Consider the following 25,836-nt stretch of genomic DNA (forward strand, 5'->3'; position numbering starts at 1 on the left):
AGAAATTACTCTATATTAATTTCTTGTTTATAGCCGCATGCTTATGGCCGAATCACTGTCATGCTGATATTCAATATAACTGTGCTCTTGCTTATGCGATATGGTTTAATTACTTAACAGTGTAAGGGCACCTTGAAAATTCCAAAATCTGGAGCTAAATTACAGAAAACTTTCATCCTCTGAAAAAACCCTACTGGTCTTTACACATCCTTTCCCTCATAAGCATGACTTTAATCTTCTGTCAGCTGAGCCATTTGTTTATGGCTTATGGCTATGTACAGACAGAGCAGCCCAACCTTCATGTAGACTGTTGGTTTGCTTTCTAGATTTTTAATATTCTTTAATTAATGCCAATAATATAAAATAACTGGGTTTCACAAAATTTTCTTAATGGTATTCTTAGTCCCTGACATAGTGAACTAACATTAGGGTATGTTTTTGATAGAGACAACAAAGCACTTCAGTAAATCACTCTAGATAAAGGCTGTAAATGTAAATAAATAAGCAATTTAAACTTTATATATATATATATATATATATATATATATATATATATATATATATATATATATATATATATATATATATATATACTGTATATATATATATATATATATATATATATAAGTGCAGTAATCCATGCAAATTATATGATTTGAAGTCGATCAAGTCAAGAATTATGTTAGCTTGTCAGTTAATCTTTTGCATAAATTTAGACATACTCAGGAGCAGGACTTTTTTTTTTTTTTTTTTTTTTACAGGATTTTCATGAATACCAAATTTCTTGTGTAAATACTCCTACGAATGATTTACAAATAACCAGCTTCATAAATGAGGCCCAAAGGAAAATAAAATTTTCCTTTGTTTGCACAAATTTATTTGCTTTAATTCAGATTATTTGATATGAAACATGATCTTAGTGGCCACGGATTATTTTTTTATCTAGCCCAATGTGGGCTAAATACCACAACCTTGGCCAACCCTCATTAACTGTCCTATTTTCTGCTTCTCCCCTGAGCATGGAGCAACGTTATTCCTTCCTAAGTGAGCCTTTATTAGCTCTTGTTGCAATTCCCGTTTTTGACCACTAGGTGCAATAATAATTTTATAGGGCTAAATAGGGCAGTGAACATACTTCCTCTCAATCTAGAAATGCGAGCAAATCAAATTTCTGTGAAATACAAGTATTTTTAAAAATCACTGGTCACTCAAAAGAGGTAATAAATATTTCAACAGAATTTAAAATGTATTGAGTTGTGAACGAGAACTGAAGATTAACATTTGGCGAATGGCTGATATACAGTATATTTTAAAGCTCTGTCCCACCTGCCCCTATGGATGAGCCACCATTGGTAACATAAAAAAGTAAATATTGCAAAAATGATGCTTGCAAAAAATATTTAGATATTGCAAACAAAAACCATGAACTGAGAAATAAATATCCCTTTCAAACACTTTTTTGTTACTAATTATTTATCCTATTTAAATTTGCATTTCTGAATTAAGTACCTCTCAAGTTGCATATATTATTTTGCTATACTTTTCTCCTTTTGTGTCTGTTTTATTGTGCCTTTGACTTTTGTCCACTCTTTGATGTAGGGGTTGGCATGTGAGGTGCAGTGCATGTGAGGGGGTAGAGGCTAATTCCTAGACACAGCTGTGGGATGTGGGAAAATTGGAGGCACAGTGGTGGGGCAATTGTAGCAAACAGCCGGCAGTAGTAGTATATAGTAAGTAGTATAGAAGTATTTTGAATGAGGTCACTCAGCAGTGTTAGGAGGGTTTAGCTACAGGCTAAGGAGGTTGTGGGGGCTGTGGGACTGAACCAGAGCACCAACAAAGGACCAACTCAGTGCTGATATGAGGGAATGACAGGAAAATCCACTCTGGCCGCTGTATGCACGTTAGCAGAGTCCAGCAAACTTTGCAAGCTCAGAGTGCAGTATGGAGAGGTATGACCACTCAACCACACTAGGCCCACAGCTCACAGATGTTGGAAAATGAGAAAAACTCAGAACATCAAGGGAAGAGACACACCCAGCAATGGACTCAGATGTGACTGCTGTATTGAACAACAGAACAGTTCCTAAATAACACATGGACAGTCCAGCAGTGATAGATTAGCAAGACTAGCAAACTAAAAACCTTTATTCTTCTTATTCTTCCTTTTGTATGGCAGCATATCTTTTGTCATAACATTACATTATATAAAATTGAAATTAAATAATGAATGAGAGGTTTTTTTTGAAAGTTTGAATTTAAGGGTATTTACATCATTTACATACACATTTTTTATATTTTTTAGGGACCAAAAGTAATTGGACAAACTAACAATCATAAATTAAATTGTCATTTTAAATACTTGGTTGCAAATCCGCTGGAGTAAATAGAGACATCACCAGGTGCTGAGTGTCTTCCCTGATGCTCTGCCAGGCCTTTACTTGCAGCTGTCTTCGGTTCTTGGTTGTTCTTTGGAGTGTTTTGCATTGATAACACTTTTTCTGAGGTCCTCAGAGATCTCCTTTGATTGAGGCATGGCACACGTCCATAAACCTGTGTGGTGAAGACCAGACCTTGATAGAGAAAACCTAAGTTTATGTTCTTGAAACATGGGAGGCCCTGTTCAACTCACGCCTGTTTGCCATCCCCTTGATCGAAACCCTTTAATTACCCCTTTAAATTAACTTACTCCTAGAGCATCACATACATTTGGGTCCATAAATATTTAGACGGTGACAATTTTCATAATTTTGCCACCATCACTGTACACCACCACAAAGGATTTGACATGAAGCAATCAAGATGTGACTGAAGTGTAGAATTTCAGCTTTCTTTCAAGGGGTTTAACAAAAATATTGCATCAACCGTTTAGGAATCACAGCCATTTTTTACAGAGTCCCTCCATTTTCACAGGCTCAAAAGTAATTGCACAATTGACTGATAAGCAGTTTCATGGAAGGTGTGGCCTGTTTCCTCATTATTTCATGACAAATTAAGGAGATAAAAGATCTGGAGTTGATTGCAAGAGTTAAATCTGCATTTGGTAGCTGTTCATGGGAACTCGCAATATGCGGTCCAAAGAGGTGTCAATGCAAATGAAGGAGGACATCATTAAGCTGAAAAGACAAAACATTTCATAGAGATAGCAGAAACATTGGGAACGGCCAAATCAACAATATGATACATTCTTAAAAGGAAGGAAAGCACTGGCGAGCTCATCAACACCAAAAGGCCTGGAAGACCACATAAGACAACTAAAGTGGATGAACGCAGAATGCTTTCCTTGGTGAAGGAAAGAACCCCTTCCCCACATCCAGCCAAGTCAAGAACACTCCCAAGGAGGTAGGCGTATCATTGTCATAGTCTACAATCAAAAGACGTCTTCATGAATGTAAATACAAGACGCAAACCACTGGCAACACTCAAGAACAGAAAGGGCAGATTAGACGTTGCTAGAAAACATCCAAAAGCCTGCCCAGTTCTGGAACAAGATTCTTTGGACAAATGAAACCAAGACTAACTTGTACCAGAATGATGGAACAACAAGAATATGGAGAAAGAAAGGTAGGGCTCATGATCCAAAGCATATCACATCATCTGTCAAACATGCTGGAGGCAGTGTTCTGGCATGGGCATGCATGATTGCCAGTGGAACTGGGTCACTAGTGTTTACTGATGATGTGACTGCTGATGGAAGTAGCAATATACTCTCTGCTCACATTCAGCCAAATGCTACAAAACTGATAGGAGAGCGTGTCATGGTACAGATAATGACCCGAAACATATCACAAAAGCAATCCAAGAGCTTCTTAAGGCAAAGAAATGGAATGTTCTTAAATAGCCGAGTCAGTCACCTGACCTCAACCCAACTGAGCTGCTTTTCAGAAAACTGAAGACAAAACTGAAGGCAGAAAGACCCACAAACAAGCAGCAGCTGAAGGAGGCTGCAGTAAAAGCCTGGCAAAGCATCTCAAGGGAGAAACTCAGCATTTGGTGATGTCCATGGTTTAAAGACTTCAGGCAGTCATTGACTACAAAAGGATTTGTATCAAAGTATTAAAAATATATGTATATTTTTAAAGTATAACTGTTATTTATGTATAATTGTTAGTTTGTCCAATTACTTTTGAGCCTGTGAAAATGGAAGGACTATGTTAAAAAAAGGCTGTAATTCCTAAACGGTTAATGCAATATTTTTGTTAAACCCCTTGAATTAAAGCTGAAAGTCTACACTTCAATTACATCTTGATTCCTTCATCAAATTCACTGTGGTGGTGTACAGAGACAAAATTACAAATATTGTCACTGTCCAAATACTTATGGACCAAACTGTATTTTTTCTTGACAAAGATATCTAATGTTGGATAATTTTGCTCAATAAATAAATTTGAAAACTATAATGTTTTTGCATCATTTGTTTAATTGGTTTGTCTATCTAGTTTTAGGACTTAGATGAAGATCTGATCACATTTCAGGTCAAATTTATGCAGAAATTCAGAAAATCATAAAGGGTTACTAGCAGCACTGTATATCAGTTTACAGGGTGTCCCAAAAGTCTCCACACATAGGGGAAATGAACACTTTCTAGCAAAATGTCTTCCAAATTTTTTCATACTTTGTTTTATATATGTATATGTATGTATATACACTGCCTGGCCAAAAAGAAGTCGCACAATCTAATATTTTGTTGCACTGCATTTAGCTTTGATTACGGCACACATTCGTCCTGGCATTGTTTCAGCATCCTTATGCAACTTCACAACATTTATTTCCATCCAGAGTTGCATTAATTTTTGGCTGAGATCTTGCATTGAGGACAGGAGAGTCTAACCACTCCGTAAAGTCTTCTCCAGCACATCCCAAAGACTTTCAATGGGGTTAAAGTCAGGACTCTGTGGTGGTCAATTCATGTGTGAAAATGATTCCTCATGCTCCCTGAACGACTCTTTCACAAGTTAAGCCTGATGAATCTTAGCATTTTCACCTGGAATATGCCTGTGCCATCAGGGAAGATAAAGTCCATTGACGGGATAACCTGGTCATTCAGTACATTCAGGTGCTCAGCTGACTTCATTTTATTGCCGCACAATGAGGCTGAGCCTAGACCTGTCCAGCTGATGCAACCCCAGATCACAACACTGCCTCCAGAGGCTTGTACAGTAGGCACTATACATGACGGGTGAATCACTTCATGCATTTCCCTTCTTACTCTGACACGCCCATTGCTTTGGAATAGGGTAAATCTGATTTTATCAGACCACATGACCTTTTTCCATTGCTCCACAGTCCAGTCTTTGTGCTCTCTAGCAAATTGAAATCATTTTTTCTGATTAGTCTCACTAACAAATGGCTTTCTTGTGGCCACACAGCTGTTTAGTCCCAATCGTGTAAGTTCTCATCACATTGTGTGTGTGGAAATGCTCTTACTTTCACTGTTAAACATAGCCGTGAGTTCTCCTGTCGATTTTTTTACGATGTGACATCACCAAGCATTTTAAAGATCTCTGATCACGATCATTCAAGATTTTTTTCCGACTACATTTCTGCTGAAAGTTGACGGTTCACCACTATAGTCTTTAATAATGCACTGGACATTTCATAACCCAGTTCCAGTGATTTCAGCAATCTCCTTAGTTATTTTCTTTGCTTGATGCAGGCCAACAACTTTCCCCTTCAGTTACATCTTTTCCATGACCACCGGATACGTAATCTGCCATGGTTGTTTAAGAAATGAGAAGCTACACACTGCATCAGTTAAGGTTAAAAGAATTGTTGCCAGCTGAAACATATTAATCATTGCAGTAATGATCCAATCATAGGCTCTTAAGTATTTGCTTATTTAAACCCAAACAGCAACCTTTTTTTTTTGGCCAGGCAGTGTATATATGTATGTATATATATTTACATGTATTGAAATGTAATGAAAGCATTCTCATGGCTAGATCAGGACTCATGAAAATCTGGTGTGCTGATGCTTATTTACATCCAGATAGATTAACAGTAATGTTAACCTATTTGTTCCAAATTGCCAGTGATACTGTCAGCTTTTTGTAGCATCATTCTCAGGCCTTCTGGAAGATGAGTAAAATGAGTAGGAATCACCAATGGCGACACAAATAAGGGGCAGGGGAGGTTCCATGCCCCCTCATTTGAGCTTTAAACACATACACACATTATGGTCATTAGAACGCTATTTTCAGGTATGTATATATTTGTGTGTATTGCTGTAATAACAAAGGATACAACACATCTTGCAGCAGCTCGCTTCTGTACACTGAATTAAATTGGCTTTGTGCACTTTTCCAGAATGTTCAAAAAGCATCCTTCAGTCATTCATGAAATAACACACACTTTCAGTTTTTTTTTTTTTTTTTTTTTTTTGGTAGATGTAGAGGTTGCGGTCGCATCATTTCATCTCCAAAACTGTCTTCACCAGGAGTTTGCAAGTTGTAATGATAAAGGAAATTCAGAACTGTGCAATCCCACATGCTAGTTTAATTCCCTGTTATAGCTTAATGAAGGGTATTGGTATAAAGTTTCCTTTTATATTTTCCTATGTTGCATCATGATGTTTGTATAAATAAATTGATGGTCCAAGAATGTGATCGTATCATCATGTGCAAAGGAAGGATTAGAAACTCAGGTGTTCTGCATTCTTTCACAGTCATGCAAATATTTTATTAGATGCCTTAAAAACTGTATGAGAGCTCAATTATCCACAACCACCTCCCACAGATATGAATCTGTAGCAAGTTGGCCTTTTGCTTGAGCAATGACAACAAGCTTGAATCACAAGCCAAAAGCATGCAACGCCTCCCATGGTGCCTGCTATTCTGTATGAGAAAGCATTAACGATTATGAGCAGAATCATTCCACTCTGCTTGGGCATAATATTTTGATAACCGTTTGTTAACCGATTTGTTACATTAGAACTGGAATGTTTCAGAATGCCAGAGGATTTAAGTGTGCTTTGGTTTAACTAAAAAAAAAAAAAAAAAAAAAAAAAATGCAGTGTACTTGTTCATAATTTGGTCAAACAAAAATAAATCTACATAATGCATGTAGACATTTTCATGTTTTGGGTGTGTTGACTGAGTAGGATTTCAGTGACAGTGAACAAACATATGGTCAAACCCAAACTCCAGGTGTCCCCTTCCTGTGCCACTCTTGCCGTTGTTCCAGCATCTATAGAACTCAGAAAATTTGCGCATTATGAACTTTATTGAATTAAAAGCTGCAACAGCATTTGAACAAACTGAGCTGCACACAAGTACAACTCATTACTTTCAATACTCCTGAGCTCCAGTAAGCTCAGTTTGGACATTCACCACCACTGAAGTCACCTCAGACCCTGGGATTTAAACTGATTGACACAAGAACAGAAATTTATATGATAAAACTCGTACATGCTCACACATCAGAATCTTTCAGCAACTAATGAATTAAAGGAAAGTTGGACTGAAAGATTAAAACAGAAGAACCCTATAAGCCATGGACCAAAATTTGTGCCCTCTTTGCAGAATGGAAAATAAAGTAACAGCAAGAGGTTAGTTTGTGATTAATTAAAGTATGACTTCAGTGAGGCTCTCATCTTCTGCAAATTTCTCAGCATTTCTCATTAGATATTTGTTCATTTGTTCGTTTGTCCAAGAAGCATTACGGAGGATTTCTTGAGGATCTGGAGTCTAGGTGCCCACAATGTTGGGATCATGTGCGGAGTCTGGCAGTGGAGAGTCATGGCAGTGGTAAAGGAAGCAATTCCCCCAGCAGCTGTAGCAAATGAGGAACAATGCTGCGAGGAACACTAAGGCACAAATGGTGCATGGCTTCCTTTCCAACAGGAAGCTAAGCAAGTAGAAGCCCATGAACATAGAATGGTTGAACCACAGAGCTGGGTTCAGCGGCTTTGGGATCAGCAGGACCGGAAGTAACCACTGGAGGCAGTACATTGTCTCTTTGTAGTTGCTGGAAGTGGTCAAGTTTCAAAACAGATATCCAGAGTGATGGGTGGTTGTGTTGTACAACCACCAACTGCTGGTGGAGCTCAGCTTTGTAGTCCAGATATTACGTCAGGCCTTGAAAAGAATAAGAAGACATTTAAAAAAAATGCATCAATTTTTTTTTTTTTTAATGTTAATTATGTAATAGTCATAGATATTATGAATGTATGACAGTATACAATAAAATCTAGTTCTACTTGCACAATGCATCGAAACTTCAGTACTTTTTGATTCTAAACAGTTAGATTCCAAAAATGTCAGTACTTTCAGTTCTTATTTCAATAAGGAAAATGTCTTTTCCTTTCAACAGTAAATTTGAGCATGCGTGCTTAAAGACTAATGTTAGTCTATGGTCAGAAATATGATGTTAGCAAAAGTAAACTAACCTTAACTGAGCGTGTTTAGAAGTCATAAAAATTGACCAAGCATGGAGAACTCAGGGCCGCGCTTAATATATCACTAGATAATTATAGAAATTAGACTAGTTTAAAACATCCAGAATACATTTCCACTGTTCACCGATCTGTCCTTTGCCTTGGTTTGTATCACTTTCTCACTGCAGTTGAATCACGCTAGAGTTTGACTGGAAACAGACTGACACCACCTCGCTCGGATAGTCTTGGACATTCAGACTTGATAACTGGTAAAGCTCCATTTTTGTCATAGTTTTTTCATTTTTGTCATGAACATTTGTGATACAAAAATTGGTATTTGTATGAAAGTCAAAATTCAGGTATTGTGACTACTGTAATTCTACTGTTAATGTGTAATGTATATACCAGTTGTCTCCACAAAAAAAAAAAAAAAAAAAAAAAAAAAACACAAATCCTATTACCTTATCATGCTCAGAAGGTCACACAAATTTGACAATCACAGAGTGCAAGATACTACCAAAATACTCATATGTATATACTAATATGAAAGAGGATTGAGAGACCTTTGTGTGCAGGCAAACTGCAATTTCTAATCACTTCCTACACCTTATCTCAGATTGGGCTGAAGGTTCATATTCCAAACAGGACAATGACCCTAAGCACAAAGCTAAGATGAAGGAGTGGCTTAGGGACAGCTCTGTGAATGTCTTTGAGCTGCCCAGCCAGAGCCCAGACTTGAACCCAATCAAACTCAATCTCTGGATAGACCTGAAAATGGCTGTCCACCAATGGTCCCCATCCAACCTGACAGAGCTTGAGAGGATCTGCAGAGAAGAATGGAAGAAAATCCCCAAATCCAGGTGCGCAAAGCTTGTCGCATCATACCCAAAAAGACTTGAGGCTGAAATTGCTGCCAAAGGTGCTTCAACTAAGTACTGAGTTAGGGGTCTGAATACTTACACAAATATCACAAATCTGGTTTTTGCTTTGTCATTATGGGGTATGGAGTGTAAAAAAATAAAGCATTTTAGCAAAAGGCTGCAACATAAAAAGTGAAGAAAAAAAAAATGAAGGGGTCTGAATACTTTCTGAATGCACTGTAAATGATAAAACTGATGATAGCCTAATGGTAAAAACCAAACTCTAATGTGCAGCATTAAGTCTGCCTTCCTAACATGACTTTAAAATGTTATAGTTGAGCATGGTTTATAATGTGAATTTTATAGTAGTCCCCCTTTTTATGGACTAATCAAAAACTGAATGTTACAATGCAGTCATACACACAGGCTTACACGATGGACATTTTCACACTGCAGTACTAAAGATATAAATATTTTACACAGGCATGACGTAGTAAACTCCGGTTGTATGTATGTTACACAACATAGCTAAAGCAAACCGTGAAGCAAAACACTTGTCTAATACTGAAACCATGAACTGATTCCACACGATGGACATTTTCACAGTCAATCTGAAGAAGAACGTCAGCAAAAACAACATGGTTGCCAGTCATTCCATTTATATGTCAAATGGTTCATCTGCTATTTTTATTGAGAGTTTAAAAAAACTTATCTTTTGGTGTATTTTTTCATGTGATAATACTAGCTACTAGCAAAACTCCAATGTTAAAGTGTGAAGGTTGGCAGGTCTGTTTAAATAAAAATATAAATATCATGTGTAAATATACACACTCTTTATACATACACATGTAGTGGTTGACTGATATGTTTTTTGTTTTTTCTTTTTTCAGTCAACATTTACCGAGTAGGGAGGCTGATACCCAATTCTTCCCCCGGGCATGACAGAACAATATAACAAGTGAAAATACCATATTTTAATACACACACACACACACACACACACACACACACACACACACACAGAGAGATCAGCCATAACATTAAAACCACCTGCATAATATTGTGTTGGTCCCCCTTGTGTCACCAAAACAGCTCTGACCCATCGAGGCATGGACTCCACAAGACCTCTGAAGGTGTGCTGTGGTATCTGGCACCATGGGTTGGATTTGTTTGTCCAGCACATCCCACAGATGCTCAATTGAACTGAGATCTGGGAAATTTGGAGGCCAAGTCAACACCTCGAACTCTTCGTCATGTTCCTCAAACCATTCCTGAACAATTTTTGCAGTGTGGCAGGGTGTATTATCCTGCTGAAAGAGGCCACTGCCATTAGGGAATACGGTTGCCATGAAGGGGTGTACTGGGTCTGCAACAATGTTTAGGTAGGTGGTACGTGTCAAAGTAACATCCACATGAATGCCAGGACCCAAGGTTTCCCAGTAGAGCATTGCCCAGAGCATCACATTGCCTCCGGGTCAGAATAGGCACTCTGACAGGTCTGTGGCTACGCAGCCCCATACACAGAAAGCTGTGATGAAGTGTGTGTTCTTACACCTTTCTATCATAGCCAGCAATAACCTTTTCAGCAGTTTGTGCTACAGTAGCTTTTCTGTGGGATTGGACAGACGGGCTAGCCTTCGCTCCCCTCAAGCATCAATGAGCCTTGAGCACTCATGACCCTGTAGCCAGTTCACCGGTTATCCTTCCTTGGACCACTTCTGGTAGGTACTAACCACTGCATACCGGAACACCCCACAAGACCTGCCTTTTTGGAGATGCTCTGACCCAGTCGTCTAGCCACACAATTTGGCCCTTGTCAAAGTCACTCAGATTCTTACGCTTGCCCATTTTTCCTGCTTCGAACACATCAAATTTGAGAACCAACTGTTTACTTGCTGCTTAATATATCCCACCCCTTGACAGGTGCCATTGTAACAAGATAAACAGTTATTCACTTCACCAGTCAATGGTTTTAATGTTATAGCTGATTGTTGTATATACATTGAACATTTATTTTGCATATTCCCTGGAGAACACTTGAAAGAGAAAGAGAAAAACCTGTTGAATGAATCTAAGGATTATGGTCGACCATTCACAGTGCATACACATCGAAGCACATTCACAGAGTGCAAAATCAGTAACGATAAACCCATTAAAAACCCATTAGTTAAAATGACAGACATTACTAGTTTTTGTCTCCTATGAAACAGAAAGAAAACTTTTAGCATAATGCTACTGACCAACTTGATTGGCATCCTTTGCAATGCAACTAGTGTACACGCAGGTCATGCAATGTTGATGTTGACACAGCAACCTATATCATTCAGCCCTAATCTACAGCAAGCCTGCAATGTGTTATGCAAATATGTAGCGTGCAGTAAGCAAAGCATTATGCTTTTGTTGCGTTTGTATTGTTAGCGATCTTTGCTTAGAATCTTTCTCAGTAAATGACAGAAATCAGACAAATTTGCGGCAGGTGGGGACGGTGCTTAGCAGGATTCTGCAGCAGAAGGCTGGTGTATGGGAGGAGCTGCTTAACAGGGCACACATGACACTGTTATAGAAACATGATTATTGTGATTAAATTAACATGAATATTACTTTTTCTCTATTAGTGAGCAGAGTTTGTGTGTGAGACTTCAAGGCAGAAGTAAAGGGCAGCTGGAAAGCAGCCAAGCTTTCCATTCATTTAAAGTGCTTTTTACTTTTTCTTACCCCCACCTTCTTTCTGATCCTGATGTAATGTGCCAAGGGCATGTGCTCATAATTATGCTGATGTGTGATATCACCCTGAGTCTGGTGGGTTCCTGATTACCATTCAGTTGTCATTGCCTCTCACACACAAGCTCAGATCACTACATGAGAGAGGAGCAACACATATGCATCAGGTGTGCCCCAATAATCAGCTTCTCCCCATACATCACCCTCCTGCCTGCTGCAGACTCCCACTAAACCATGCAACAAAATTGTATAGAGGCTAGTAAATACTGCTTATAAATAGTGGCTAATAGATTAATTAATTCTTTAATTAAGGTAAATGTAAGTTAATTTAAGACTGAGGAATTCAGCCTTATCATGCGTTCTCTGGGAACTCCAATGCCAATGTTTTGTCAGGCATTTTATTGCATTTGAAGCAATGACTATATACACAGCCAACTTTATTGGGAACACCTGTACACCAGCACATTCATGCAGTTATCTAATTAGCCATCAACTAATCTAATCAAAAAAACAAACAACATCTGAAGGCTGAAACACCTTGTTGATGAGAGAGATCAGAGAAGAATGACCAGACTGGCCTGAGCTGACAGAAGTCTTTAGTAACTCAAATAAGCACTCTTTACAACCATGGTGAGCAGAAAAGCATCTCAGAACACATAACACATCGAATCTTGAGGTGGATGGGCTACAACAGACAAAATTTATAAAAGGACAAGACAAAAACTTAACAGGGAGGCTGCCAGTAGACCTACGGCAACATTAAAGGAGCTGCAGGAATATCTGACAAGTATTCTCCCCCTCTAATTTCTTTTTTTTTCTCATTTTGCATGTTTTCTTCATTTTCAGCGCATTGGCCCCCTGTTGGTTCTGTGCATGTTGCCAGTTTAATGCATTCATTTTCTGCATTTGCATGTGATTTCTGCGTACGCACATGTTTCCTGCGTTTACAGCACACTGGCCGCTGTTGGCCACCGTACCATTCTGTATAAACTCTAGAAACTGTTACACATGAACATCCCAGGAGCTCAGCACTTTCGGAAACACTCAAACCAGCCTGTCTGACACCAAAAACCATGTCATGGTAAAAGCCACAGAGATCGCATTTTACCCCATTATGATTTTTGTGAACATTAACTGCTGCCACATGATTGGCTGATTGAATAACTGCATGAATGAGCAGGTGTACAGGCATTACTGGGGTTGCTGTAATTTCAATAATTACTGGTGTAACAGCACTCTGCCAACACAGGCTGCTGTCCTGTACCTCTGCTTTTACTGGGATGGAACAAGAGCAATGGCACAGAACTTTCTTGGCTGGCAGTGGTGGCTCAGCAGTTAAGGCTCTGGGTTACTGATCAGAAGGTCAAGGATTCAACCTCCAGCACTGCCAAGCTGCCACTGCTGGGCCCTTGAGCAAGGCCCTTAACCGTGCTCCATGATACGCTCTGCCGTATCATTGCTGACCCTGTGCTCTGACCCCAGCTTCCTAACAAGCTTGGATATGTGAAGATAAGAATTTCACTGTGCTATAATGTACAGGCGACAAATAAAGTAACCAAAATATTACTCCTGCTGTGAAATAAGCAGAAAGTGCAATTCTCCTTCCACCTGAATGTCACTAAAACATTCTGGAGTATTTTTTCTCTTATTGAGTATTTTGTGTTTCACTGTGTCTCATGCAACTGTCAAATCTGTGAGACGCATTGAAAATGAGGAGATGATTACACAGAAAATAAGTTTTTCACCCTTTTATTGAGAGGGTTCACCACCTTCCAGTGCTTAACGACGCCATCTACAGGGCGCAAGGCGGAAGTGCTGTAGCTTTAAGGTGGAACCAAAACTCACAATCAGAAACCAACTTCAGCCTCGTTCTCAAAACGGCATCTCTGTCAGCGACTGACTAGCTCACAGCAGAGTTAGCAAACAATGTTTTAGTCATTATTACACAGAATGTGTAAGTGTACTACAGTGTGTATTTTAAGAAACTCCCCAATGTCGTGCTATATTTAGCCACTGGCCTTGCATTTAAGTTAACTTGCTAGCTAGTTAGCAACCTGGACGTTTATCTTTAGCGTTAATCTAAACCATCAAACAAGTTAAGTGTCACTGGCTAACCTAGCATTCATGACCGAAGCGCACATCGTTTGGTGTATATATATATATATACATACAGACTACAAATAAACACCAGAGACTCAAATAAACATAGTTATGAACAGCCTAACGTTTCACTGACTAGCTTGCGGAACCGAAACAGTTAACCAGGTTAATATTAGCTAATTGGCTAACTGTAAACCAGCCTACAATATCAGTAGCCTAACTTAATAACTCAAGTATGCAGTGTAGTTAGGAATTTCACGAATGATTTGCGGTTATTTTTCTGTGTTCCCTACAGTTAATGACAGCAATGGCCTCAATATGTCGTCTAGCTTCGGACACTCAGGCACCCGAGTTCTACCATGTTACATCGGGAGCACACGACTAGCTAACGTTAAACGTAATCTGACGACCCAGGGGAAACAAAACTATCAATACATATATGAAACAATTTACCTAATTATTTTAAAACATACCTGACATTCTTCGTACTGAACAGCGTGCTCTCACCCACACGAACTCCACTGCTCCTCACATAGGGCTGTTTAGTTTTAGCGAGCAGTCAAGGACCCCAACAGCCGCGTGCCCTACAAAATGCCTGATTATAATTCTCTCCATCATACACGTAATCGCTGCGGTTCATGCTGAAGTGATCGGCTCTGCGCAGCTGGAGGAAGAGGAGGAGGAGGAAGAGGAAGAGGATGAGGAAGAGGAGGAGGAAGAGGAAGAAGAGGAAGAGGAAGAGCACCCACAGCAGCCATTATTTCTGAAAATAGTAGTCTCAAGCAGTTGACTACCTACTCTGCCATTTAACTGCTTGAGAGCAAAGTTATAGCAGTAAGAACACGCGAATTTCGACTCATACTGATTTATGAAGGTGGTCAAGAATGCCTAAGCTGCCCTGTTTTTTCTTTTAATTATTTTTAGTGGGATTTCAGCTGAACCTAACATAGCTACACAGGAGTCACCCAACATTACCTACATTTTAATGTGGTTCAGCCAAAGCATTTTCTTATCTGTCTAAGTGAAAAAAAATGTATCTATTTGATTTGTTATGTAAAGCAGACCATTCAAACAGTTTTAAAGCTTTGTATAGACGGTGTTTACAGACCTGTCTAGGAGCAACATTGCTAATTCCTTGTTTAGCTTCATCCCCTTCTCCCGTTATAAATTAATCAATCTTGGAAAAGCCCTGGCAGTATTTATTCTGATTTTATTGACAATATTTATTTGGCTGCACTGGGAGCTTACAGGCTTCTGCCATGTTTTTTAATCTCTGAACCGAGGTGGGGGCAGAGTGAAGGGAATTAGGGAGTGTCTAAAAATGACCGAGAGGAGGCCCATCCAAACACTTCCGTCCCGGAAGTTTTCCAAGCGAGTTTTCTCAGCCACATAATACACTTGTGCTGAGGCCATAGCTTAAACCTTTTTTTAAAATTATGTTCTTCATATTTTCCATTTTATTTGTATGTGGAAGAAATTTAAAAAATCATCTATTGCACCTTTAATGTTTATTTCAACATTTTTGCTGAGACATGAAATAAATGAATGAAAACATGCTAATTTTTCAAACTAGGGTGAATTCAGGTATATTGGGATATCAGGTGAAATGGGACAGTAAGTTAAACTTAGCAGCATTTATTTACAGCATTTATTTTCTGGCCTGATAAGTGAAAGGTGAAACATATGTTGTTAAGCCCTTGCAGTGGAACTGATTTATAGAAATAACATGACTTAATTCATGTGACCTCATGAAGTAGGTATAGTAAGCATGCTTTTTTTAGGTAATTACACATGCTTTGGCATGCTTTTTTTTCAGATGAGGTTAACTGGGAAAGCCTTACAGTGCAATAAGTGGAGAGACAAAAAGTGAAGGGATATAATGGATGCGTGCATGGATGCCCCCAACAACACTCCACAGCTACGGTTAAATTATACATTGATGGATTATATGTGATTTAAATTGTGTTTTTATGAAACATCAGACTGGGAAAAATAGAGTGTTACTTAGGCCTACTACTTAGTATGCAGAGATTTTAACTCAGTGTACTGTGTTCCTATAATTTTAGAGAATGATATTAATGTTTATTTTTTGAAAATCCTGTGTTATGCAGCTGCTACAATAAATAAATTATAAAAATGTTACCTTTTAGTGAGTTTTTAACTGCCATTTTTACTTAATCTGTTCATAATGACTTTTAGATTGGTTATGAATTTTGCATTTGGAAATTTTTTCAAGTCCTGTAATTGAAATTTGATTTATTGTTGCCATGAATAATTATGCTGCAAATAAAAGTTTTAAACATGTCACTGAAGATGAAAGTAAAAGTCTAAATCAATGAAAACATGCTATCTGAAATTCCCAAGCATTCTGTCCCAGATGACCCAAATGAAACATTTTATAAAAAATGGCTTTCTGTTAGTATTGAAAGGGTGAGCCACACTTTTTTATACACTATTCTTTTATAACAGTTAGTTCCAGTCCACTATTTTGATTGGATAAGTGGCATTCAAAGAGTGCTCATATTTAGTATAACAGCACTGGGATATTTAACAGTCTGTACCACTCTGCTTGTCTGTGTTCACTACATAAAATTCCAATTCTAGCAATTCTAGCAATAGTTACTACACTTCCCACAGACTGTGTATTGTATGACCAGGCTGTGGCTATTGTATGTGGCTTCTTTGGGAACTATTTTCATTGAAGGAGCAAAAACTAAACAGAATATTTGGCCATATTGTGTCTGAAATATCACTTACTCAATATTAATTTCTTGTTTATAGAGCTTGTTTATAGAATCTATTGATTCATCCAGTTGAAGTGCATAATAGTCACTTGCCTTGATGCTTGTTACCCTCTGCTGCTTTATGTCCTTAGACATATCTTTTTTCAACTGATTTGCATCAGATTCACTGAGGAGCCCTTTGGCTATGTCGATTGCAATTGTGTGGGTCATTGTGCATTGAACGACGAGTTAAAATAAGACCCGTTGTGTTGTACGTTAACATTGTATGATGCACAAAGTGTTTGTTCCTGAACAGTGCATACATTTTTGATCATTTTTTGAGATGTATCCAGATCCCGTTGCTATCTTTTGAAAAACTCAACAGGCTTGTCTTTATGGCTTGAGTGTTTTGTCGCTAAATACCTTTTGAATTTCAATGGTTTCATGCTTTCAAGTAACTCACCACACAAAACACATTGTGGTCTGCACAAACCATGCTTGTCTTCTGTGAAAGTAAAGCCATATTTTATGTAATCTGGGTCTTATTTTTGTTTACCTTGCACAGTTTTTTTTTTCATTCTTTTTGAGGAAGAGGGAATTTCACTCTGTTTATCCATGTCAGCACCAATTTTTTACAGATGAATTGATGCCAAAATTGACAGAATTTAATTGAATGCACGACATGATATGACCAATTTTTTATTTTTTATTTTTTTATTGGCTATAACAGCAGCTATGGGGAGCATTCCTTTATTTATTTATTTATTTATTTATTTATTTATTGCTTTTTTTTAAACTAAAATTTGTTTTATTGTCAGATTTTCCCGTGGTTTCCTGTTTTTTTATTTATTTATTTAATATTGTATTTGCATTTAGCAACTTTTTTTAAAAAAAATCATAAAGGGTTGCAACCAACTTTTGGGCTGTGACCCACCAGCTGAGAAACACTGCACTGTGAAATAACACATAGGGAAATAAGCAGTAACCAAGTAAAGTGTAAAAAACATTTTCCATTTTAAATTCTTAACAGTATTCCAAATGAAGCTTTGCATACTCTTGATGTCTTCTTATTACTGAGGGAGCCACCCAGAATTAGCTGCCTGTCATAAGTTCTAAATGAAAACTACTTGGGGAAAATGAATTTTGTGTAAAAAACATAAATAAATAAATAAATAAATAAATAAATAAACAAAACAAAACAAAACAAAACAAAACAAAACAAAACAAAACAACAAACCCCTACTTGTTTTAAAAGCATTTAGATTCACAAACACATTTTTATATGGATATTATCTCATTTCTATTCACATTTGTCTTAGAAATCAATGACAACCACAAGCGTTTATAGTGATTTGTTTATGTTTATGTTTATCCACTGAGAAGCGGACGAATCAATTATAGGAGAAGCGAAGGGGTGCACTACAAAGGAAAGGCGGTGTTGTATGATCTCTTACAGCACTTTATTGAACAGTACCTTCTAATGTTACACTTTGGGTGTCTTTTGAGTGCTCAGGATTGTGCTATTATAGAAAGCAATACGAACACCAAGCAGTCCGCCCCCCCTCTTTGTTTCAGCGCATTTGGTTGCGACCGAAGGGCGTAACGCGTCCTTAACGGCACCGCTGACCCGCTCTCTGAATTATAGGTTACATTAAAATTGCTACGTGGGTAATTGTGGCTTTGAATCCACTAAAGTGTCGCTTTTTCAACGTATATTGGCTAAAAAGCGCCAATTTAATATGTTGTTTTGCGCATGGTCACTTCTTCCGTGAGGTTTCCCTCGCAACAAGCACCATTCTTTAACAATGCTATGTGATTGGCGCTCATCAGCACCTGAAGGTAGGTGAAATACTCCATACATCACTGGCATAAATCTCTCGAAGCTTTCTTTACTGTGCCTTAAAACCATGTTATTATGTCATTTAAGCATTGATGAAATTGTCATTGTGCATAAATGCGCAAAGGGAAGGTTAGTGCCCAGAACAAGGTCATAGTGCCTTATAGGTATTTTATTTCCTGTTTAAATGTTTCATGAATAAACAACTTACAAGGATCTTTGTGCACAACAAATGTAAACGAGCAGCTCGATTCTATAGACCACGTGCGTTTTTACACATGGTTAAGATTTAATGCAGTAGTAAGTTTAAGGTACATTGGCAATCTTAATACACTAGTTCAATAACAACAAAGGAACCCACTGCATTATTAAAGTGGAATTCTTGGAGGTGATGAAAGGTGAATTATTGGAGTGGTTCCTAAATATGTAAATACATATCAACAGTCTTCGACATGTAACACGATCGCTGTGAAGCTGAAGAACCAGCATCATGAGTTGGATATATTTGCATGTTATTCCTGTGGCTGTGTGGATTTCTTCCAGGTTCTCCGGTTTCCTCACACCTCCCAAAAACATAGTAGTAGGTGGATTGGCTACACCAAATTGCCCCTAGATGTGAATCAGTGTGTGAATGTGTGTGCAAGGATACCCTGTGATGGACTGGCATACCATCCAGGGTATGTTCCCTCCCCATGCTAAGTGTTCCTAGGATAGGCCCCGGATCCATCACAATACTGACCAGAATATGAATGAATGAAAGATATGATATTGCTGAGACAATTGTGATATTGTAGAAATGGATATGATGTAAAGATTGATGTTGTAGATAATGGATATTGTAGAGAATGACTTATTTTCCAGGCTGCAATAAAATCTCAGGACAAACAGAAAAAGGCTTACTACTCTTATACTAGTGTGGAGTATACATGCATGTATACTGTGTATATATACACACACACACCGAGCAGTCATAACATTAAAACCACCTGCCTAATATTGGGTAGGTCTCCCTTGTGCCGCCAAAAAGCTTTGACCTGTAGAGGCATGGACTCCACAAGACCTCTGAAGGTGTGCTGTGGCATCTGGCACCAAGACGTTAGCAGCAGATCCTTTAAGTCCTGGAAGTTGCGAGGTGGGGCCTCTATGGATCAGACTTGTTTGTCCAGCACATACTACAGATGCTCAACTGGATTGAGATCTGGGGAATTTGGAGGCCAAGTCAACACCTTGAACTCTTTATCATGTTCCTCAAACCATTTCTGAACAATTTTTGCAGTGTAGCAGGGCGCATCATCCTGCTGAAAGAGGCCACTGCTCTTAGGGAATACCGTTGCCATGAAGGGGTGCATTTGGTCTGCAGTGTTTAGGTAGGTGTACACCCCTTGTCTTGATAGTGACGCTCTGTACCACACAGCAAAAATTGTTCAGGTATGGTTTGAGAAACATGACAAAGAGATCAAGGTGTTGACTTAGCCTCCAAATTCCCCAGATCTCAATCCAAATGAACATGTGTGGGATGTGCTGGCCAAACAAGTCCGATCCACTGAGGACCCAACTTAACTTATAGGACTTAAAGGATCTGCTGCTAATGTCTTGGTGCCAGATACCACAGCACACCTTCAGAGGTCTTGTGGAGTCCATGCCTCAATGGGTCAAAGCTTTTTTGGCGGCACAAGGGGGACCTACACAATATTAGGCAGGTGGTCTTAATGTTATGGCCAATATCTCTCTTCCTCTGTGTGTGTGTGTGTATGTGTGTGTGTAATATATATATATATATATATATATATATATATATATATATATATATATATATATATATATATATATATATACATACATAATATAAAATCTCCTTCGACATTGCCAAAAATACAACATTTGCACAAAGAAGTCATTCTGAAACACTCAGATGTGCACAGATGATGTTTTTTCAAAATCATCTGTGAGTTCCTAGATTGCACCACAGACAGTAAAATTTTCTGCTACTTAGAAGTATTGTTTAACTGATATCACAAGGATTTGGGATGTCTCAATCTTGTGTGCCTATAAAAGCCTGTAAAAATTTAGTCATACCTGTAAGGTTGGAACAACTAAACTTAACACCTTTACAGCAAATGATGTAGAGCTCATCAGAAAAAGAACTGGTTTACATTGACTTGGTACCAACGATTATATTTGTATTCACCATGCAATGGTTTATCTCAACCGATTTGAAGAATGCCAGAGAAAATGTAGTGATCCCAACAATCACAAAATCCTATAAGAGCTGGACTCTTTGTTATTTCAAATTTAATTGGCTGATCGCTTGGTGAAAAGAATTAATGCAGCTGTGAAACCTGGAATACAATTATGTCCAAGATGTCACCCTGAGACTGCTAATAACCCCGTGGAATCCAGTACTGAGGTGGAACAAATTGACTTTGAAGTAGGGACTATATGTCTCTAGAGCTGGTATCAACAAGGTTTACATCCATCCATGGGTAACATGGCCTCATGCACAATACTGACCTTTCTGTAAACATCTGCTTCAGAATGACTTTTTAATGTGAATAATGCATTTTACTGGCCATTTTGAAAGGCCCATATTTCAGAGAATAAGACAGAAACAGCTTTTTAAATAAGCACAGCTTTGCTGGATCATTGAAATAAAAGCCAACAAAATGGCAGGCTGATTTGTATCTCAGTCTGTGTGACTGACTACATTCCACTGATATTCATACGGGAAATATGACTGTGGAATCTAAAGCTGTTAGCTTTCTGTCGTCGCAATGGCAGTACTTTCATTTCATAACAATAAAACAAGACGCTTCCCTCTCAGAATGGTGCACAGTGAGGTTTTCATATTGCTCTACGTAGGTGTACAGTGACATCAGTGGCAAGTTAATATTGTTACAAAAAGTATTTCATTGTATTATTTTCAGTAATTTGATACTTTTCCAATAGCAGGCAAGAGTGTTCTGTTGTACCATTTCAGGGGCAGACAAATCATCCATCTGTCATCCATTCACACTAATTAATCCACCTAGTAAAAACTTGTGCTGCTGTCAGCCAGATTTGAAACCGTGTACTAGATGAAAACGTTTTTGCAAAAGCCAATAAAGGAGTAGGCTTTTCTTTTCTTTTTCTACTTGTTCATCCTACTTGTCCACTGGACAACTACAAAAAAAAAACCCTAATATCCTGGCCATGAAAACTGTGCATTCCATGCACCCAGGCTACTGATGTGTCCACACCTGCATTTTTAGTAATTTGATACATTTTTAATCCCAGTAAGCTGTGCAGTCGTAAACTTTATAGCAATGTGCTCAACTTGTGTTGATTTTAATTGTGCTGCATAAATAATTTGACTTCTTGTTTCCAGCCACAACAAAAAGCCCTTTGTTTAATCATCATGAGCATACAAACTGAGTGTGGATGGAGTGTGTGAATGGCGTGGAGCTCCATGAGCTCAGGCCCTCAGGACATGGCATCGAAAACACTTCCTTCTGTGATGAGGAAGAGGAAGCCCGGGTATGTGTTGTTAATTCCAGGACGAATCAACATTTTCCCTCTCATGGTGGAGGTGGAATTAGTCCTCAGATTCTTCAAGGAGATGTTCAGTCAGACAAAGAACAAGAAACAGTGTATGAAGAACGTTCTGTGGATTACAGCTTCATGTTGGCATTGGTATTCCTCGTCAGTGGAATTGCTTTAGTTGTAATTGCCTACGCCATACCAAGGGAGGCTCAAATCAATCCAGACCAGGTTACAGCACGTCAGATGGAAAAGTTGGAGATGTACTATGCACAGCTCGGCTCACACCTTGATAAGTGCATCATTGCTGGACTTGGCTTACTTACTCTTGGTGGGATGCTCTTGTCCATTCTGCTGATGGTTTCTCTATGCAAAGGTGAGCTTTATCACCGCAGAAGTTTTGCCATCTTAAGAAGACCTATGAAGTCGTATGGCTCCATAAACATGAGGATGGGACAGTTAGCATCCGGAAATGGAAGAGAACCTATCATGGAGTGTGATTCAAATACAGACCCTCATGATGCATTGAGTGCTGAAAGAATGCAACATCTAAGGCAAACTCAGTAGCACAAGCTTACAGTGCCTGCCACCCAAATAGCCAAATCCTAAATGGCTCCTTATTTCCAATAGACTGTAAGTACACTATGAACATACTGTACGTACATGAAGAGACACTTTATGATATAAAAGGTACCAAATATTGGCTTCTGCATTCTATAAAGTGATGCGTCTTGCCTAATTTGGAAGGGTTAAAGGCATATAAGATCATCCTGGAAGAGAATATAAGAACACTGAATATATGAAACAGTCCAGGAGTGCCATGGCCTTACAGAGATTTTTTCCCCCTTCTTCTAACACACAAAATTCAGCATATGAAAGAACATAAGAACATAAAGTAATTGGTAAATTATTTGAAATAGGTTTCAACTAAATTAAATTAGAAGGATAAACTCTGCATTGCTGTGGTCCTGAAAGACAGCAGTCTGATACCCCTCTGATACCCCTCCTGGAAGACAGTAGTCTCATACGCCACAACAACATCGCCTTAAACCATTATATTCGGTGGACTAGACTTGTGAATTAGGATAGGATTTTCTTATTTAGAAGTTGTGGGGTTTAATTTGTTGTAGTGAAGCCTTTAATATATACAGCACTGCATATGAATGTAACCAGTTGGAGCTTTTGCATTATACAGTGTCTTATACTGATACACAGATTTTATGTATAGGAAATACATAAATGACTTAAACATAGTATATTCTACAAAACAGTTATCACAAAAGTCACAATATCCACACTTATTATACAAGTTTACTATACATATAGAAGAATACATTCTGAAAATTATATAGTTATGACCGGCTTTTGAATAGCGATATATAGTAACTTCTTGACATTATGGAGACTTAAGTAAAAGAGAAATAGCCAGTTATTTTTGGCATTAAGAACAGGGGATACACAAAATTGAGTCAATAATAGAAAATAATTATGACCAGCTTTGAGACAGGGGTATTTTATTTAGCACACACAAAATATAGAGATATTTTAACAATGGCCAAAGCATTTTTTTATTTAATTCTTGCCAAGATAGTTTCTATTTTTAGAACTACATCAAGGCCATGTTCAGTATAAGCAGAATGGTATAAAAAGCAGTTGTTGTAACAAAGTTACATATAAGGAGCATTGTATGATAATCTGATACTCTGATATTTGATCAATTTAAAAGAGTGATCACATTTGCAATACGGTGCTGTAGAAAGTAGGCACAAAAATGGTACAATCAAGAGAGGTAGAAATTTAAAAGAGAATATATAGTTGATATTTAGATTCTATGAGGCAGCACATCTAAGTTGTAGTTTATAATCATGGACAAGGTTTAAGAAGCACAGGATTGTCCAAGGACATCTCTGATCTGAAGCTGAAATGAGGACTCTTTTTCAGGTGCTTGAATTAATAAATTGACAAATCAGAAATCAAACCTGCAAACAGAAAGATCCCTCTTGAAATAGCACAGCAAAACCTTTTTTAATGTTCAAAAACTAAACCTTTCGTATAATTTATTTATTTAACAAAGCATTCTCGGTGATGCCATCACCAAAAGGATGGTTTCTCTTGGAGCAACCATAAAGGATGCTCAAAGAGAAAACATCAGCTCTGAACTGTCCAGGTTAGGACAATTTAATCAGATAGAAAGCCTGACATGGTTTATTTCCTTGGATAATATTTTAAATCAAAAATACTCTGTCTCCACTTGAGCTCACCTTTTCCAGTGTTTTATGTAATCTGATCATGAGATCCTGTTTCTCCTTTTCAGCCACAGAAGAGACTACAGCATTTTTGTCATTGTACTTTGAACTAGGGATGTGATGTGATGCTTATATGTTGTTATGCTGTGATAATGAAATATGAATAAATATGCTTATTAAAGAGTAAATACCAAGTGAAAAATATAAGACAATTGTATATCTACATTGTTTTGATAAATTGCTGTGAGATGCATTTAACAAATCTGTTTAAAAATCTTCTAGTCATTCCCCTGACCAAGTAGTTCAACAGTCATTGCCACTGTTACATTTTCTTTGATGTCATACTATTAAAAAATGTAAAATACTAAATAGATACCATGAAATACATAATCATATTACTATGTTGTGCAGTTATCAGACCATGAATGTTTGACATCCAATTCAACATTCAACTCAAATATAGTAATGGCACATCTAAGAGCTAAAGGTCAGTAGTCTTAAAATGAAAACATGGTAATAGGGAGAGAGTGTGTTGGTTTGAAAAGAGATTGCTTCTACAGCTTATATCAGAAAAAACATCACCTTATGTTTCACATTTTCTGTATGGCACAGAAAACTGATTATTTTAGGTGTCATTTGTCATTTATAACAGTCTCCAAAATAAATATGTGAATGTACAGATAATTAATATCAAACTTTATACATGGTAGAGTAACATTTATAAAAGTAGTTAACCAGCGTATAATATAAACATGATTTTTTTTTTTGTTTACATTTCAAAGACAACTGTAATGTTCACAAGATGACATTTTAACACATTGTGTGGTGTATTTTAGAGATTATACTGATTAATATAAATCAATGTATGTGTAGTAATTACATTCCTTTTTTTTTTTTTGTTTCCAATAATTGTGAATAACTGTCAGTTTATATCAATGAATAGATGTGCATTTGAATGTTTCTACTAATGAGAAATGTATCTGATGTTTTATAAAGAGAGAGGAAGTATCTTCACTATACCATAAAATCACTGCTATACAGATATAATTTGGGTGATGGACCATCAGCACAGCATTAACACTCAGTAGAAGCATGACTGTTATAATATATGTATGTATATATATATATATATATATATATATATATATATATATATATTTTATTGTCACATATTTTCAAGCCGTCAGTGGCATTGGAGCAAAAATACTACCAACACTGATAACATTACCATTGCCAGACCATGTCAGCGCCATTAATGTGCTAATAATGGTTCACCACCCAAATAATATTAGGCCAGCACTTGTCCTGTTGTGGTCCCTGTCCACCGATGGACTAGGAGGAGTGTGGCTCACACTCAACTCACAAGTTATGCACAGCAACAAATGGGCTACATTTATACACAAGTAAGTTAAATGTACCAGATAAACTGGCCACTGAGTGTACTTTTCTCAAGGCTAGA

At 37.7% G+C, this 25,836-nt stretch overlaps 2 protein-coding genes across 3 annotated transcripts; one reads left to right on the forward strand and one right to left on the reverse strand.

Moving 5' to 3' along the window:
• Window positions 1-7,202: 7,202 nt before the first annotated feature.
• blcap (bladder cancer associated protein) lies at window positions 7,203-15,318 on the reverse strand. Of its 2 annotated transcripts, XM_026920539.3 has the most exons (3): window positions 15,164-15,315; window positions 14,529-14,719; window positions 7,203-8,075 (listed from the first exon to the last, which is right to left on the reverse strand). In XM_026920539.3, the coding sequence occupies exon 3, from the start codon at window positions 7,947-7,949 to the stop codon at window positions 7,686-7,688; it is 264 nt and encodes an 87-aa protein (XP_026776340.1). In that variant the 5' UTR covers window positions 7,950-8,075; window positions 14,529-14,719; window positions 15,164-15,315; the 3' UTR covers window positions 7,203-7,685. The 2 variants fall into 2 exon arrangements, with proteins under 2 accessions (XP_026776340.1, XP_034156726.1); XM_034300835.2 differs by lacking the exon at window positions 14,529-14,719 and having other exon boundaries at window positions 15,164-15,318.
• Window positions 15,319-18,372: 3,054 nt separating this feature from the next.
• Window positions 18,373-25,471, forward strand: tmem74b (transmembrane protein 74B). The gene is made up of 2 exons (XM_026937631.3): window positions 18,373-18,617; window positions 21,980-25,471. Exon 2 carries the CDS (start codon window positions 22,033-22,035, stop codon window positions 22,696-22,698), a length of 666 nt encoding a protein of 221 aa, XP_026793432.2. The 5' UTR covers window positions 18,373-18,617; window positions 21,980-22,032; the 3' UTR covers window positions 22,699-25,471.
• Window positions 25,472-25,836: the final 365 nt, after the last annotated feature.

This window comes from Pangasianodon hypophthalmus, chromosome 2, assembly GCF_027358585.1.
Source record: "Pangasianodon hypophthalmus isolate fPanHyp1 chromosome 2, fPanHyp1.pri, whole genome shotgun sequence".
In the NCBI taxonomy this organism is placed as follows: domain Eukaryota; kingdom Metazoa; phylum Chordata; class Actinopteri; order Siluriformes; family Pangasiidae; genus Pangasianodon; species Pangasianodon hypophthalmus.

Excerpts from the sequence above, each read along its gene's own strand:
- blcap (XM_034300835.2), bottom strand. The coding sequence starts at position 7,949 with ATGTACTGCCTCCAGTGGTTACTTCCGGTCCTGCTGATCCCAAAGCCG.
- tmem74b (XM_026937631.3), top strand. The coding sequence starts at position 22,033 with ATGGAGTGTGTGAATGGCGTGGAGCTCCATGAGCTCAGGCCCTCAGGA.